Consider the following 18298-nt stretch of genomic DNA (forward strand, 5'->3'; position numbering starts at 1 on the left):
GCAGGAATTCAGCAGCAGAAATACCAAATAACCTTCCCCCAGGAGGACCACAGAGTGTTCTGACACCTTGCAGGGGTCCCTGAGCATAAGGAATGGGGAAACTGACCCCAGCCTCAGAGCTGCTCTGGCCTTACTTGCCCTCTTCATCCCTGGGAGCAGAGAAGGTGCCAACATACCAATGCAGTGCAGACGACTGGGGTGCAGCGTATAGCCCAGGTGGCACGAGCAGCTGTATCCATCCGGGGTGAGCACACACACACCAGCTCCACAGGCAAGGGATGAAGAGGCACAGCCGCTGGCCCCTGGGTGGAGAGACTGTGGGGCTAGGGGCCACAATCTCCTGCAGTGCTCACCACAGCCCCAGCCCCACAGAGGAGTGGAGATGAAGAGGGTGGGAGGCCTTGGAAGATGGGGAGTGAGAGCAGGCCCCCTCCCCTCCTAAGCAGAGTGCAGATGGTAGTGGGTGGCAGTGGGGAGCAGGAGAGGGTGGCAGCATCACCTCCCAACCCCAAACAAAAGGCTATTGAGGGAGGCACATTCCTTAGCAAGGTGCCTCCGCCAGCCCTGCTCCCAAAGGTGCTCCAGCCCCAGGCGGAGGGCCGGGGCCACACTCCCAGACACTTAGGCAACCCTGGAACAACAGCCCTCTTGTTTTCTGTGCAGTAAACAAGCCGCCCAGGCAGCCACATGCCGCCCCTTTCACTCAACTTCCCGGTGACTCAGCTCATGCTGCAGCCACTAGAGCAGGCGTGTGACCCCTGACCGGACGCTCACTGCCCAGAGGATGAGCTGCAGGAGGGAAGGGCCCTAAAAGTGGAGAGATGTGCTCCCATATAAGATTGTCCTCAGGCCTCCCCTCTCCTGGCTTGCTTCTCCCACTGGGACATGACAGCAGGGCTGGGATTCCCAGGTTCTAGGTGGGAACAGGGCTGAGGAAGGGAAAGAGCTCCAAAATAGAGCTTAGTTCATAACGTCCCCATAGGAGCAGGCAATAAGGTGAGGGACACACACCTGAGCCCTGCGCGGGTATCTGTGATGGAGCAGCATCTGCCCAGGTGGTGGTAGGGCCAGGCTGGGGAGGAGCACGCCGGGACTCTTCTTCCTCCACTGAGGGGAGTGAGCAGGAAGAAGAGTGGCTGCAGCAACCTCAGCATTATGTTGTTCAACCTCATCCACTAGCTCCCTGCAGAACCAGTGCGGCCCGCTGGAGAGGCACCATCCCCGCATCCCTGCAGCCCTCCATCATCCACCCCTGCCCATGCCATGCAAAAGCTTCCATGCTCTCCTTGCTGCCCCTTCTTCATCACTCCCACCCTGCCTTCCCACCAGCCAGGTATTTACCTCCATGTGCCTCAGGCTCTGGGGTGATATCAGCAGCATCCTGAGATAGAAACACAAGACTGCCTCTAAGCACCTGTGTGTAGCTAAGATGCAGTGTCCCATGCCCACTGCAGTCTGGCAGTGGAAAATAAGGGTCTACGCCTCACTCCTCAGCATGAGCTGCAACCCCAGCCCCATCGAACTAGAGGTAACACTAGTGTAAGCTAACAGCCTCTGAGCAGGTAACTGGCACAGTGCCCACGGTCACCACAACTCAGCCAAGGTGCTACCACAGATGTACCTCAACAACAAAGGTTACTCACCTGCCCAGCAGGAAAAACTTCACCTGGAAAGTGAAACAGTACATGGTGAGTAGAGACAAGGTGGGCAGGCCCCTTCACCATACCCCGGCTTCTCAAAGTTCATCCCACCACTAAACCACTGCCTTGCAGTAGTTCCTCACTCTCCCCGTACAAGTTTACCACACTCAACACCCCTGGACTCCTCTCCTGGCACTTCACAGACCCCAGGAGCTCCCACCCCAGCAGATTCTGGCACAAGCACTGGTCACGCTTCTCCCCAGCTGCACTGGACAAACACCAAGGACTGCAGTGCCAGAGCTCCCACGCACACTCAAAGTCCCTGGGCAGGCAGCCTGGCCAGTCAGCACCAACTGCAAGGCTGCAGTCACAAAAGCCTGAAGCATTCAACCTCCTCTGCAAGTCTTGAAGAAATCGTGTCTCGTGCCCCATGAATACTGCAGGGCTGAAGAACAACACCTTGCATATTTATACAGGTCTAGAAAGCCCACATCAGCTACAAGTCCACCCAAGAGGATGTAGCAAGACCTGGGAGTTTGCCCTCCCATGCAAGATCAGGTGGAGCAGTTCTAATTACTTTCTCCTGCTGAGATGTCAGGGTGGGGCAATGCCTCCAGGACACTCCCATGCAAACTGTCCTGCAGCCGCTGTCTCCTTGTTGCCCAGTTTAATGTCCAGTTGCTGCTCTCACTGTGCTCTTCCAGGCTTAGGGGCAGCTCTTCTGCCTCTGCCTTCCTCATGGAAAGGCGGATGTCAGAGCTGGAGTAGGTATAGCCGTGTCCTGCTGGGCAAATTTCTTTGAACGCTCCTGCAGAGGAAAATTAAATCAAAGTTTTGGAGGTGGAAAAAGAGAAGCATGCAGGGATCACAAACACATATGCTCATAACACCCAGACATGGTGTGTGTGGAGGAAAGGAATGAAAACAGAGAGGTATCTATGTCAGTGCAGGTACCAGTTTCTCCCATCCTAACATTTTCTGGAGGATTCTAAGGGCTACATAATGCTAGAAACACATCTAGACTGCAGTGGATGGATGCACCAGGCAGAAGGTGCCCCTTCACAGGGCAGGGCAAGTTTTCAGCAAGTGCTGGCTGGTACTACTGGACACCAACACTTACATCTCTCCCTGAGTCAGTACTTCTAGGGACGAATCTTGCCACAAGAAGACCTGAGCTGAGCAAGAGGGTAGATAAAAGAGACCATTCTCTCTCATCCTATTTTTCCCCAGACCTGAAGATTTCTGCACTTTTCCTCTATCCTACCCCACATGAGACATGCTGAATTTATCCCATTCCAGAAGCCAAGTCAGAGAGAAGGGCTGCCAAGCAAAGCCAGGCACAGACATGGCTATGCTCTCCCTCTGGAGTAGAGCATTTTCTTGGTCTCACCTGAGCCGGGCACAGGGCATTCCTCACAGTTCTTGCCCCAGCCCTTGCCAACACGGCTGCAACAGCAGATCTGCTGAGTGATTCGGTGGGAGAGGGGGAAGGAGCACACACCTTCAGCTGCAGAACGGTAGCACAGCCCCTGCTCCATGGACACTGCTTTGTCAGCTGAAACACAATGGCAGGTCAGTGTCTGAGGTCTGGTTTTAAGTCTAACAAAAACCTCCCCCTTGGGAATCTATTTGCCTGCACCTCCCGAGGAATCCCCACCCTCTGCAGAGCACCCTTGAAGACATGTGTCCTCCAGGCTGCACCATGAACAAGAGCAGGAGGCGCTGAAACATCCATGAACAAACGCCATGTGTGAGGGCTCCCTGGACACCCACCCTGCACACAAGTTTGGGCAATGTGCATTCTCCCACGTAAGCAAAAGGCACAAAGCATGCTACAGCCTCACTGTGCTGGGGTCCCACACTGCGACTGCCCCTTGAGCACTTACAGATGCAGTGGCTGCGGGAGGGGTCCAACATGGTGCCAGGTCTGCAAGTACAGCGGAAGCTGCCACGGGTATTCAAACACTTGGCATCTTTGCACAAGCCCTGTATCAAGCATTCGTTGATATCTGTGGGGAAGAGGGAGCACAAGCTCAACTGGCGGTGCCTGGCTGTGTAACAAAAGCAGTGAGGTAGAGCTGCCTCTCCCCTCTTGCCACTCAGTCAAGCCAGCATCCATAGCCACATTGGTGCCTCAAGGTCAGAGGAACAACAGAGGGGTGCAGAAACTGGTGCTGGCAGTGGCTCCAGCTTAGTTGCCTGTGCGGACATGAGATGTGGGGAAAGTGAGGGTGGAGGTGATACTTGTCCCGCAAACTTCTATGAGAAGCAGCATGATGGTGTCATCAGAAAATCCAGGAAGAAAACTCTCTAACTGAAATGAGACATTAGAAGCAGGAACCTCCACGGTGACAGCAGTCCTACATCTGTAGCATGGGCTTGTTGGCTGCAGATGGGTCAGGCCTCTGTGCTGCCTTCTGGCCTACAGGTCATGCACGTGGGAGGCCACCACATTCAAGTACTGCCTCTAGTGCTGCCTCTGACTCAGCACACAACATCAGACACAGTCTTTGGAACGGAGCTGGACTTCTTCCAGGGAAACACCATCAGTCTCACCCATTTGGCCAGCAGCAAAGCCTTCCCTACAGCACCACGCAGGAATGTATGAGCTAAGCTGGAGAAGATGAGGACTGGCAAAAGATGAGTAAGGGGGAAGCTGAGGGCAGATCTCAGGGTTGGGGGAGAGAAGGAAGCACTCCTCATGGATTGATCCAGCTTCATATCTGCTAAAGCCCTTGGCCCGGAGAAGTAAGCATGCTGAAGGGATGTGAAGTCTCAGGAGGCACAAGCAGTGCAGGAAGAGCTGGACAGGAGTGTGGGATGGCAGGAACTGTGTGAACTTCAGCAGTACTCCAGTATGAACCTCAGAAACATATGCTACCAGCTAAGAGTGGGGAAAAGACAGTAAGAGCTCAGGCCATGCTGCTGCAAAAAGCACCAGTGTGATGCTAGGCAGCTTCATGCCAACCAATTTCCAATGACCCTGTCCTACTGCCAGTATGCAAAGCCCTGATGAAACCTCAGGTGCCTTCTAGAAACTGTCTCAAGATGGAGAGCTTCCTATTGGGGCTGCTGGGACACCTAGAAGAATGGAGATATGGGAGAGCCTTCCTGAAAGCAGCTAGCTTTTACAGTACTAGCTTATTCCTCAGAGCTGAAGCACCACAGCTTAGCAGGACTGACTAGGTCTTCCTACCAGGAGGGTACAGGCAATCCCTGCATATTCACTGATCATCCCATGTCTTGAGGAAGGACATCTTGTGCTCTCTCTCTACAGAGAAGTGCAAAAGAGTCCCAAGAACATCTCTTTCTGCACTGAGCAGAAATGGCAGCCTCAGAGCAGAAACTTCAACTGAGAGATATAAAAGACGAGCACAGGGAAGATCAACAGAGCACCCTTCATGGCATCCTCTAAAAGGATCTGCAGAGATCTTGTGTCCCAGGTGATGCAGACAGCCTGTGTGGCACTTGCCTACCTCTACCTCACTGCTCTGGGAGGAAGGGGTGGCTGCAACAGTGATGCGATGGGCATTTTCCTGTTCTGTGCTAAGTATAAGATAGAGTTAATGAAAGAAAATAGCATCCAGACCCAAAATGTGCCAGAAGCCCACTCCAATAAAGGGATTGGTCTTTCTATAAAGCTGCCAGCTGATCTCTGTCCCTGCCCAGCACCCCTCGAGAGCCATGTCACTCTGACACACCAAAGGGATGAGGTGTTTGGCCTCTGAATAAGCAAAGGGATTGAAGGGATTAGAGTAATGAGAGCACAAAACAAACAAGCACTAAGGACTGGGCTTTGTGAGCTTAATTTAAACCAGGGCCACATGTTGGCCTCAGCCCAACCCCTCTTTTACACTGGCAACAGGAGACCCACCCATAGTGGAAATCCCAAGAGGAACAGAAGCAGGCAGGCACTCCATGCCAACACTCCTACCCCTGCAACATGCCAGAGCCACAGCGAGGGCCATGAACCAAGGTCCGTAAACTGTCTCATGGCTTCCTCCCACCCCACACAAGTCCACTGGTGCTCCTCAGAAACAGCCAAGCTGGGTCAGGCTCTTTTGGAGAGCATCTGGAGAACATCTCGATTCTGTAGGGACTGTGGGGCCAATGCCAGCCAAGGCTAGATCTTCTAGCCATTCTCTCATCACAATCCTGTTCCTGCTCAGTGGAAAGCAGCAAGAGAAGGAAAAGAGTTCTCACAGAGATGAGCTCCTTGTTCCTCTGCTGCAAGGCATCAGACAATCCCCACTGTCCACACAGATCAGCACAGAGTGAGCTCTTGCCAGGACCTTCTGCCAGTTGCTCAGCCTGCAAAGCCAGAGCTGAGCAGAGCAGCTGGTAGCTCCTCTCCTAAGGCCCCATGAACCAGCAGCTCTCATCTGGTCCCTTGGCTCCCCTCCTACCTGGGTTGGCAAGAGAAGATCCCACATACCAGCCAAATTGCTTGTTCCAGAACAGAGGTTCTTTACTCCTAGATACATGTTCCACAGCAACAGCAGGGATCAGAAAAACACCTTAAAGTAGGAGACTGAAGAGCAGTGCTCCAGCTCAATTTACTAAGCAACACACGGAGGTCCAAGTCCTTGCTTCATGCTTCTTCCTGCATACAAACATCTTCCTAGCCAACACCACACTACCATCACTCTCTGCTCCTCAGCCTGCTGAACCTCACCCTGCTCCAGAGGGAGAGCAAGCAGGTCTGCAGGCCTCTACTCACTGGCATCAGTGCCTTCAGCTGCTCTACTCCTCATGTCCATTGCACTGCCCATGACCACACAGTGGGTGAGAGCAGAAGCAGCTGTGTTGTTGAAAGTTCTCCCCTAGGACGATGGGGGGAGGTTGAATCATTAATTAAGTAAGCATGGTGGAAAGTCCCAGCTACAAGAGATGAGTCATTAGATTGCCAGCCCTGGGTTTGCATGGCCAGGGCCCAGGCTCCCTGCTGCATCTTCTAGATGTCACCTCACATCTTATCGTGAATCATGAGAAGGGAACTGAAAAATTCCACTTCAGTCAGAGCATGGAAAATGTAAACACTGCAGGCTGAAGAATGCCAAATAAACATGAACCAGAGAGAAACGCGGAGGGATGGTGCCATCCTCATGTGGAGCTGGGGGACTGTGGGAGTGAGAAACAGATAGAACCCAGCAGCATAGGACAGGCAAAGCAACCTGACAGTGACACACTCAAAACACAGGAATTAGCTTCTATGGACTCTTCCTCTCTATAAATAAGCAAAAGAACAAGCAAACAGCCTCCCAAAATAGTTTTCAGGCAGCACAACTACTGTTGCTTGAGATTACGGGAGAAGAGCTATGCACTGACTATTGGCAGAGCAGAAGTACAGATCCTCACTGTGAGCACAGTGGGGTCAGCATCTCATCAGCAGGACCAAACAGGTGAGCATACTCATGCTGGCCCAGCTCTGAGCTGACTGCATGTACAAGCTGGGTCATGGAGATCAGTGATAGCTGTTTTTATCCCACGTTTAATGGAAACACAAAGCTTTTTGGTAACTCTGTACTGGCTAAGTTAGATGACTTTATTTTACTTGTGTAGATAATTACATATCTGTCTGTCTGTGGGAAAGAGAGAGAGAGATGAAAGCAGCATCCTCACCTTGGCAATGGGTCCTATTCAGCCTCTTGTATCCCTGGGGACACTCCACCTGTCCATTTTCAATGACGGGGTGTGCTGGGAAGAAAACAAACAGTGAGAGACATAGGCAGCAGAGGTCCACCAGGGTCCTACCTTCCCCTCTGCCCTCCTTGCAGAAGGGAGGAAGGTCCCTGGATGTGCCTTGGACAAACCTGAGGTGACGCCCAGGGAGAGGTGGGAGCAGCCACATTTCACAAATGGTAGCTTCTGCTGCTTGGCAGGTGCCAGCATGGTGGCCCAGAGGTGCCACCTCAGCTCCTCTCTGGCCAGCATGGAGAGCCATATGGCAAGGAGGACCAGAATGGAGAAGATGACAGAGGCCCACAATAAGATGCTGAAATAACAGCCTGGGGCCCCTTTACTACATTTCCCTTCTATTTTATCCTATCCCAATCATTGTCACCAAAGATTTCAAATTGTTGCTTAAAATACCGCTGTGAGTTTCAGAATGGCCCGTAACCTGCACAATTCAATCTCTTCCAAACTTTTAAAACCTAGTAAAGTAAATTCATAAAGTCAAAGGTAGTTGAAGTTTGGCATTGTATTTTGGAGCAAGTGAAGGACTAGGGAGTGAGTAAGCCTGGGGTGGGGTAGAAAGAAGGGTACTTAGCCTAGGGATTGGATTTTCCCAGGGCGGGGTTTCTTTTTAGTGTTTTGGACCAAATGAGCGGAAATGAGGAGAGCATGTAACAGCTCAATGACAGCACGCTGGGGGCAGAATAGGGATGTCCATAACTCTTTATCCGGGATACTTTGACCCTATGATGCAGCTTAAAGCAATTCAAGGACCTCCGGGCTTTGCAAAGAGCAGATATGAGGAACACAAGCTTTTCCCAGACTTCAGCAGCAGGAAGAGGAGAAAGCCTCACTTCCCCAGGTGCGTTTAATGAAGTTACAAGGCTCTCCAAGTGCAGAAAGAGATTTTCAGTTGTTGAATGAATGACTGAGAAGAAAAGCCTGCTCAGCTCCATCGGCAATTCAGCCATGGATTGTAGGCAGCAGGGGCACATAAATATCTGGATGTTAAGGGATAGGGGTGGTATGAAGAGTCACTGGGTATATTTCCAACCTTCCAGGAAGGGAAAAACAACCTCTGGCACCCCAGCAGGATTCCAGGTCCTCCCACACTACAGCCTGCAGGCTCGGGGCTGCCGACAGGCATTAACTGTGCTTGGAAGCATCTGTCAGCCTCAGCACAATGTGATAACAGACGCTCAAATGAAGCAGCATCGTTATGCGTGAGTCCTCCAACAGGGAGCCACACATGCCGGAGATCAAACAGCGATGACACGTGTCAGAGCTCTGCTCCCTCTCCAAAAAGCCCCTGCAGAGAAACTAAGCCTGTGCAGCATCCTGCAGCCAGATGCTGCTGGGGGAAGGCAAGGCAGAAAGCAGCAGCATTGAGGGTGAGCAGGCAGGTTTGGAGCCACCTCAGCACTACAAGCCAAGTCTGAAGAAACATGCAGTTCATTAGTGCAGCAAATCACTCTCACAAGGCTGCAGGTGGATATCTTAGTCTTGCAAAGAAACATGTATTCTCTGGAAAGAACCTGCAAAGGCAGTTCAGTGTCCTTCTCTCTCCCATGCCACTGGGTGGAATGGGAGAATGGCTTTGGAGGCTGCTCCACTGGAAGCTGGCAAAGGCAATGCCTGGCAAAGAGCAGATCTGTTGATTGGAGAGGGCAGAGATCCCAGCCTCCTGTGTCTGTCTGTCTGTCTACACTCTCTCTGGGAAGAGATCCTCCTGGAGACGGAGCCCACTGATAGAGCAGCTGAGTTTCATCTGTTGGGCAGAGGGATTTCAGGCATGCTGTGGGCAGAGTGCCCTGGCTCCTGATTCAAGGGTATGATTTCAGAGCCTTGTCTCCCGGGCACTTCTGCCCTGTGGCTTTGGCACTGAAGTGATGGACTCTACACAGACCTGACAACCTTTGGCCCTTCCCCACCTCCAGCTCTTCTGTCTTCAGCAAGGACAATATTTGAGCACAGAATGAGGAAAAAAAAACACAAATGCATGGAAATAGGAATTTTGTAGTTTAGTAGGATAATTTTTAAGCATCCAGGCACACTTTGGAGTCAGCCATCCCAGGAGCAGAGGCTTTGCTTGGGAATCCTGGCTTCCCCTGAGCCCTTGGGTCAGTGGGTAGATGTAGTGCTGACAGTCAGGTGAATGGGGACCAGGAAAACAGGACAAAGACCAGTCTGATGGTGAAATGGAAAGAAACTGTTGCTAGTGGTGGTAGCTGCAAGGCCTTGAGTGAGGCAAGGTTTGTAGGGTGAGATAATACATTACATTAAGCCAGCCAATATCACCATTAAAAGAGGAAAAGGCAGGCCTGTGGTTAGATGAGCAGCGAGGAAATGCTTGGACGCTGAAAGCTAGCCCATTTCTTTCAACTCTTTCCATTTAAAAACAAAAAGCATTCTCTCTGCAAAACCTTCTCTTGCTGATCTCTTTTGCCACCTTAAGGACCAGCAGCTGTTTCTGGAGACCCTGACCTGGCTCCACAGAACAGCCTTAGCTCTGCTGGACCCCAGCATCTCCCTTTGCAGGCACTGGTCATGAGTTTCTCAGCACAGGGGTGCTGAAAGGATCCAACGTGGTGTCACAGCTGCTAAACCCACTGGCAGGAGAGCAGGACAGCTCTGACCCCCCAGCAGTCTCCAGAGAAAAGCACTCTGAAGATATCAAACCAAAAGGCCTGTGGCCAAAGGCTGGGGTTGTGCGGATAATCTGAGTTCCTAGGCAGAATAGACAAGGAGACGGTGTAAATCCTTGAGCTCTGTCACAGCTTCTCTCCTCTCTAGTCTGCATGCTCTTTTGTAGTCAGGCTCCATTACAGCTTTCTCCAGTGCCCTAGCAAAGGGCACATTGGCTAGGGAAGGGAGGGAGTGCACCAGTGCTGATGTAAAACACTAAACCAAGCCCTCTGGTCCATGCATGGTCAACAAAGATCTTCAAGGTGAAAAAATATTTGAAAGAAAAAAAGTAATCGCTGTCGGTCTTTGGAGTCATTTCAGCAGAGAGAACATCATTCTGCTTCCAGAGTGGTATAGGTTACTTCCATACTTAAAAATAAAACATTTTTGCAGTGCTGTGCTGCCATGCACTGAGACCACAATACTGCACACAACTGATGGGAAAAACAGGAGCTCTGCAGAATAGGGCAGTCTGAAAAATACTGCACTTGCCCAGGCTAGGTATTGCTCTCTGCAGTACTGTTGTAATCTTGTAGAGATTTCAGCTTCTTTCCCCACCTCCAGCCCTTCCTTACTGTCCCAGACTCTGTATGGCACATGATGCAGCAGTGGCATAAGCAGACCCCTCAACAGCCTCCTTCCCATATTTCCCTTTTTTCCCCCCTCTCTGTATCCTCCCTAATGTGATTGCAACAAGAGCAGACCAGGGGATGATTTTCAAGGGGATTCCTGTTGCTGCCTCAGTGCCTGCAGGCACAGCACAGAGGAGTGTGTGGCTGGCGGATCCACTCCGCGTTCCCAATGATGACGGCTCCATGGGTGAGCTGCCACCCCTTTCGCAGTGGGAGGTCTGTCTGGGGAGTGCTGTGGATGCCAAGCCAGACATTACAAGATCCAACTTTCCACTGAAATTCAGACTTTTCTCTAGGACAAAAAACTTGAAAAAACATGGGGAATGGGAATGAAAACAAAACAATAGCCTTCAAAGACTTGTTTCTTAATGCAGCTAAAACCTCTGGGCAGGAGGATAGAAAGCAGCACAGGAAGATCAGCAGAGAGCACAGCCAGACAGTGCAAAGCCAAGGCCATGCTCAGCCTGGTGCAAGCCTGTGCTGCAGCATGGGCAGTTAACAAAGAGAGCCTAGAAGATGCTGGTTTACTGCTGTGGCCAGAAAATCCCCCGGGCCCATGCAGAAAGGTGAGGATGGTTGCAGAACCAAGGAGGAAGTGGAACAGAGGAGGGGCTGAGGCACAGAAGAAGCCACCACAAAGGGCTTCATCTCAGCAAGAGCAGCACCCTCCCCACATGGCCAGCTGCTCTCCCACTGTGTTCTCTACCAGTGAAACCCTGCAGGCTGTCAGAGCCTCTCTGGCTGCACACCTCAGCAATCTGCCCCTCTTCTGAATCTTGGAGAAGGGAAAGAGAACAAACATGAGATGGAAGAAATGTGACCTTACATCAGAGTAAGCACCTTGCCTCAGAAAAAAACATCTGTGATACCAGTTTCCTTTATTCCCATGTGCCTAAGGAGGACAAAGGCAACCTAATGCTCAAGGAAAAGCAGCATCCAAGTTCACACCCCCTCTTGAGGTACGTGTTGACCAGTAGCTTCCAGGGAAGGATGAAACGCTCTCTTGGGCCTTGTTGGCTTTACTTGGCATGGCCCATCTCTTGTCCTTGCACCAGCATGTTCTTCTCTTCAGTCAGCTACATACCTCAAAATTGTATGTGGCCTCGGAGAGAAGCAGGAGCAACTCTGCCCAGCAGTGTCCCTTTGCACTGCCCAAATGTCCTGCCTACGTTTGGTATCCTGCATTTTCCTCAGCCTGATTCCCTTTTCACACCACCATCCTTCTTCAAGATTTATCTTCCATCTGCTGCAATGGAAAACCTGGTACGGAAAGTTCTGGCCAGGTCACACTACATCTCTTCCTCTGCTCTGAATTCAGCACAATGTAGTCAAAGCACTGGAGTACCTTCGCTTTTCTGACACAATGCAAAGCACAAATAATATTAGAGACTGATCATGGCAGGTTCACTCGGACAAATGCCTGCCTTGGTTTCCTCCTCTTCTCTGATGTCTTTCCGTGCACAAATATATACCAAACATGAAAGTTGCACTCGACAGAGACATCCGGACGTATCCAGACTCTACTAACAATCAGTGTCTCGGGCAGACAGTCAATCCAAACAAGTTCTCCATTTGTCTAGCTCTTGCCTGGCTGCACTTCTGTACATTTGTAAGTGTTTACACTGAGCTTGCTTCTGCCATTTCTGTCTCTGGTTGCTGGAATGAAATTCCCAGAGCTGTCAAGTCTGCTTTGGTGCATGCTTCTCTGGGATGCACGAGCGCAACTCAGAGCTCTCGTCAAAGACTTCTGTGCCAAGAAGCAAGCTGGAAGCATCCACTGGACATGTTATCTCCACGCACATGACCGCAGGTTACCGAACGACAGCCCAGCAACTTTGAGTGAGCAAAAAGCAAGCCAGCTAGACAAGAAGACAGACTAGACATGAGCCTGGGACACAGCCTAGAGCAAGAATGATGCAATGACTTCGTGCTGGACCCAGGAACCCCAGCACGAGGTCTTTGAGAGGTTACAGTGCTTGGTGGCTCTCTGAAAGCAGAAAGATTATGGAGAATTGAGCGTTCCCCTGGCTCTGCCTCCAAGTGAGATTTCTTGTGTGTGAAGATCCCTCTCCAGAGAAAAGCGTGCTTTCTCTGGAAAAGCATCTGCCCTACATTGTCCATTGCTTGCACTGTGTGGTCTCCTGCATGTGTGGATTGTTACAAGGCAGGCAACCAGAGGTAGCCAACAGTGGAAGATATTTGCACACAATTAAAAAGGATGGAAACACAGCCCCTTCGGCTAGCTTGAGTTCCTGCCAAAATCAACAAGAGCCATTTGGTTTGCAAGGGGGAACTTTATTCCCCAGAGCCAGAAGGACTGAGGATGGGTTTTTCTTGTGGCACAGAAAGACAGAAGACCCAGGGGATACATTTTTCATATTACCATGAAATTCACCTGAAAAAAAAGCCAGACGAACATCTGCCTACTCAACAAGGACCAGCAGTGACAACCTCCAGGAGCTGCAGCTGGAACTTGGGCATGTGCTGAGCTGTGGGATTGGGACCTGCTGGCATTTCTTAAACACATTTGCTCTGCTGGATGACTGCAAGGAACATATGCAGGTATTTCATGATCATTTTCATGGTAGCCTGTGATTAAGGATGCACTTTGGAATTCTGAAAGTCTAAGTCCAGCAGAGCCAACCCTGCTGCACCTATGGGCAAAACTGCTAAGAGAAACCTAACATCCTGGCGTGGTGAAAGAGAAAAGAGATTTTGCAGCCATTTGCAGCTTAACAGAAGTGTTGAGCGGCTGTCCTGCTTCCTAATGAAGGGATCATAGGAAACAGTGAGCAGGAGACTACTATGAGATGGGCAGGAAAAGGCTGTGACCAGGGAGGCATGCTAGAGGAAACACTAGAATGCCATGGGAAGAAGAGGAGGCTAAGGCATCTGGAGGCACTGCCCTGCTTGCCTTGACTCTAGCAGCTTCATGGTCACCTGCACCCTTGGGGCTGGCACAGAGAGAAGCAGAGACAGGCGGATCCATAGCAGAATTGGAAGATTAAGAGCTTGTTGGAGCTGTGCTGGGTACTAAGTTGCTGAGAACCCAGTGTGTGACTGCAAAGAATTTGGCTCCAGCTTGGCCCAGGATGAGCTGAATGAAGGGAGCACAGAAAGAGATGCAAGCAGCCCTGGGAAGTATACATGTGAAAGAGAGGCAGGGCTAGGAGGAGCCAAAATCATACTGACATAAAACCTCCTGTCTTGGACACCTCTGTTCTTCTCTGTGGTCAAAGCACTGCTGAGTTTGCTTCAGTGCTTATGAGCAGTAAAGCACATGAACAAGCAATCAGAGTGATGAAGCTGGGAGACTGATGAAGCTGGGCAGCAAAGAAGAGAGCAGCTCCCTGCCTGCAAAAGCTGAGCTGCACTCTCTGTACCGTGCTGTGTCACATCTGGCAGAGGCCAGCACTGTGTCCTGCACAAGACCTGGTTGGAGCTGGTTGCCCTGACACCATCTCACCCCACCCCATCTAGGCAGCCAGCCCATATGCAAGGCACACATGTCCTATGGGGGGCTACCCCCAGAGAGGAGACCCTCAGAACAGGACCTCCACATTCTCCTGTGAGGTGTGAGCCCCCAACCAATCTCATCTTTCTCCAGCCAACACTGCATGGCCCCCCCATAAATGTATACTGTGGCAGTGAGAAATCCTTGCTGGGGCCAGGTGGGCCCATTCAGTTCCCCAGCACAGAGCAGCAGCACTGGATGCCTGTGCCCCTGGAACGGACAGCGGGTGCACTCCTGCCAATTGTTTGATGTAGTGTTATTTCCAGAGCCCCTGCCAAGCCTGTGTCGGGCTGAGAGCAAGCCCGTAACTCTATAGGGCCGAGTCTGCAGCCTCCTCTGCTAATCTAGCACTGCACCTCCTAAAACCATGGCTGTTGTTTTCCTGTTTCTCCCTCCTAATGAGTCTGGCACATAGGGAACCATTGGCTACACAGAGAGTGAGAAGCAAGAGCCACATGTGGAGCTGACACCTAAGCAGGCTGCTGTGCCCAGCAGTGCGGTGGGCATCAGCCTTGACTGCAGCACGTACCTGGCCGAGGGGGGCAAGCCAGGCACCTGTCCACTCCCCAGAAGAGCCCCACGCTGCCGCAGCAATCCTCCAGCAGGGTCAGCCCTGGCAGCGGATTTGTGCACTGTTAAGAGAGAGAGGAGGAGGGTCAGGCATCACCAGGCTGGAATCGAGACTGAGCATCTGTCCCACTTGGCTCACAAGGGTGATTAGGGCTCTGGGTAGATGACAGCACCACGCACAGCTTTCTACAGGGCTGGGGATGCAGTTTAAGACACTAAACAGTTCTGCAGACTGAAAAACACATGGCTCCCACAGCTGCACCCCTCAGAGGAGAAGGGGACATCCAGCAGAGCAGAACGTGCACCAGAGATGTTATCACCCTGCCAAGCTCTCGGCTCAGCCCTGTGCTGGATGATTAGCCTGCAAAATGGGTGCACCACTCCAGCCTTGTGGGGAGCTGGCAATCAGGCTCTTTCCTTTGCTTAATGAGTCTCTCTTTCCCCCCCGCCAAGGATCTCTGGATTACAGGCTTCCCCATCAGAATCGAGCTGCCACGGCCTGCAGGCCAAGTCTGGCCCCCATCCATGTGTGGATGGCGGTGTGCCCAGCACTTGCATTCCCATCAGCTAGGCTGCAGGCTGAGCAGGGAGAGGTGAGCATGTCCCACTGGGCTCCACAGACTGGCCCCACCTAGCGGGGTACAAGTACAAGTGGGGTACACCTGCCTCCTCCCCCCCTTCTCCCACTGCAGCTGCTGGATTAAATCGCAGTGCTCCCAAGAGCATCTCTAAGCTGGTCACAGGAAAGGCAAACTTGCCTCAGTGGTCAGAGAGCCGTGCCCACACAGGAACAGGGTTTTCCAGCTCTCTTTTGAGATGCTCACGGTCTGATCTCATTTATTTTTGTGCTAGGGAATCCGGTTAAAAGAGTCTTGGATGGGATGGAATAAAAGATGGGATGGGAACCAGCAGCAGCCCTGGGAACAGGCTGAGTGGGGAGAGGAGGCAGAGTCCTGGACTGCCCCACCAGGGTCTTGCTAAGAGTGAGCAGCTCCAGGGAACTCACAGGTGTTCCTATGGGTGCCAAAAACCTCCAATACTTTTCCAGTGATGCAAAAGAAACATATGGGGAGAGACAAAATAAGAAATTACGATGACTGCAGGCTGGGGGTGAGAAAGCCCCTCATGAGCGTTTGCTTCCCAAGCCCTGACCAAGCTGCCCAGGAAGGCGACGTTCCATGGAAATCAGACTTTCATTTATCGTCTGAGAGGGAAAGGAATTTTCCTATGTTTTTTACATTTCCTACAATAATCACAGAGCGTGGCTGTAAATGTTGCTATAAATAGGGCACCCTATTTTAAACGAGACTGTGTGTGAAAGCTATCAAGTCTGGGCTATGCTGCCCCAGGGCACAGCCTGCTCAGGGCAAGATAGCACGGCCTCCTTCTTGGGCCAAAACAAGAGGTTTTCTTCCCAAGTAACACATACAATACATTCTTCCCACATAACACATTGCTGCCCATGCCTGTAGTATTTGGATGCTGTCCACACATCATGCTGAACCAATTCATGCAATGGAAGCCAACCATTCCTGCCCCGTATGCAAACACACCCACACGCCAGAAACAGAAACATGTCCACACACACTTCCAAAGTTGATGAGTGACCTCTCACCTGCCCATGGAGAGCTTCCCGAAAGCACCTCCCCAGCAACCCTTGGGGTCTCTTCTGTTGGCCTCCCTCGGTGGCAATGTTGTTGCCGTTCCCATTGCTGTAGGTGTACCAGGGCACTGCGGCCATCTGAGGCACCAGCACTGCCTCCACGCTGTTCTCCTCTGACACCTCTGAGTCACCCCGCACCCTGGCCACCTGGTGAATCTGCACGGTGGCTTCTGGAGGGTGGTTGATGTGGACATTCACCAGGGAAGGGTTCAGGGAAGCTGGAAGATGAGTTCATACCATAGCTGTGATGATCTGGCAACAATTTGGCACCTGAAGAGTATTCTGTACATCAACAAATTGCAAGGGGAAGAGGCAGACTGTACCTACCAGAGTTCTCTGCTTCTTTGTACTAAAAGCAAGACAAACCTACCAAGAGCTTAACCCTGAACCCAATCCTACCTGCGCTAGAGCTGGCACCATTTACCCCTTCCTCCTCTTTTATCCTCACAGTTCTTCTCCCAAAGTTCCTGATTCCCACCCCCACCATCTTGGTCACCCTTTGGTCCCCTGGCCATAGCTAGATCCCCTGGGCAAGGCTTTGTGAGCACAAGGCATCAGCCCTTCTTCCAGCCAGGTGCCTCAGTGGTCAGACAAACTGCACTCACCCAACTGGTTGGACAAAGGCAGGGTGTATGTGGAGTGCTTCATAGAGCCACTGGCTATGGTGTTTGGCGCCTTCCCTCCTTGCTTCTTTTCTGGAGAGGGGACCGGCAAGTGGCAAAACTTCCCCGTGGAGTTGGAAGGGCACCAGCACTCATCACGGCCAACACAGCGTCCTCCATTCAGGCAGGGGATCTGGCAGAAGTCTGCAAGGCAAAGGGAGGCCTGCTTAGTGGAGACACCAAACCCTCGCTTTTAGCTGAGGAACTGGAGCGTGGCTGGCATGAGCCCTGGGAACCCCGCTGTGCAAACATAGAAATCGCAGCTCTTCCTGAACTCTGCACAGAGCTGGAGCCGTGGGGTGATGATAAACCCTCTCTTGGGGACACAGCCAGTGTGGGGCATCTGTACTGCGGAGCAGTGTTGCTGGCCCAGCAGCATCCCTTGGCACAGGGCAGGAGCTGTGGCAGCCATAGGCAGCTGAGTTAGCACAGTTCCTGCTTTTCTGCTTTGACGGATTTTGAGCCCCTTCCCAACTTGGCAAGGACTTTCCTCCCAACCAGAAGGGAGGTGAGTGGGGACGGGAGAGGCAGAGGAGAGAACGGGCAGGGAGCCACATGTGCAGAGCCTCTCTCTCGGCCAGCCCCAGCCCTGCCAGCAGCTGGAGTGGGGGAAGCATGGAGCGGGACAGAAGAACTGGGAGCAATTCATCTGCACAGGCTCGGAAAAAGCATCTGCTGCTGATGAAACTGAAGTCACGTCTTTTCTGGTCTCATCAGATGGCTGGAGCAACTCTGCGTAAGTGGCTCTCAGGCAAGGCACGGAATTTCCTAACAGATCATCCTGACTCATTTCAGCATGAGATGAGATACTGCTTCTGCACATCCCAGGATGGCTCATTGGGTTCACCCAGGGGATGGCCTCCTACCCTGCTCAGAGCTCCATTTGCTCAAGTCAAGTGCACAGTTCTGGGGGGAGCTGACACATCATTGGACTGGGCAGAAATTCCTATGAACCCATATCGCTCAGTGTCTACAATGTACTCAGTGTTGGAAGAGCTTGAGTCATAGAGGCTCATATGACAGAGCCAGTGGGATGCTCCCACTGGCTGGACCCAAGAGGATGTGCCCAACCTGCACCTAAGTATCCCAGTGACCAAGATGAGCAATCCTAGCAGCTCTCAAAGGCGAGCAGAGATTTCTGCAGCCCTGGCTATAGGAATGGCTTGCAACCTGCAGCCAGCTCTCCTGGCTGCCACGTGAGTGAAAGGAGAGAACAGGAGGAAATTAGGTGATGAAAGTCAGCCCCAGGACTGGAT

At 51.9% G+C, this 18298-nt stretch overlaps 1 protein-coding gene across 1 annotated transcript in view; it reads right to left on the minus strand.

Moving 5' to 3' along the window:
- Nucleotides 1-18298, minus strand: part of LTBP2 (latent transforming growth factor beta binding protein 2) — a 56103-nt gene that overhangs the window by 11717 nt on the left and 26088 nt on the right. Inside the window, 11 exon segments of the mRNA XM_015865158.2 lie at nucleotides 177-302; nucleotides 1012-1107; nucleotides 1342-1381; nucleotides 1644-1666; nucleotides 2218-2448; nucleotides 3031-3195; nucleotides 3527-3649; nucleotides 7263-7337; nucleotides 14677-14779; nucleotides 16333-16598; nucleotides 16986-17186. Coding sequence (XP_015720644.2) covers nucleotides 177-302; nucleotides 1012-1107; nucleotides 1342-1381; nucleotides 1644-1666; nucleotides 2218-2448; nucleotides 3031-3195; nucleotides 3527-3649; nucleotides 7263-7337; nucleotides 14677-14779; nucleotides 16333-16598; nucleotides 16986-17186 — 1449 coding nt within the window.

The sequence above is a fragment of the Coturnix japonica genome, chromosome 5 (assembly GCF_001577835.2).
Source record: "Coturnix japonica isolate 7356 chromosome 5, Coturnix japonica 2.1, whole genome shotgun sequence".
Classification (NCBI taxonomy): Eukaryota; Metazoa; Chordata; class Aves; order Galliformes; family Phasianidae; genus Coturnix; species Coturnix japonica.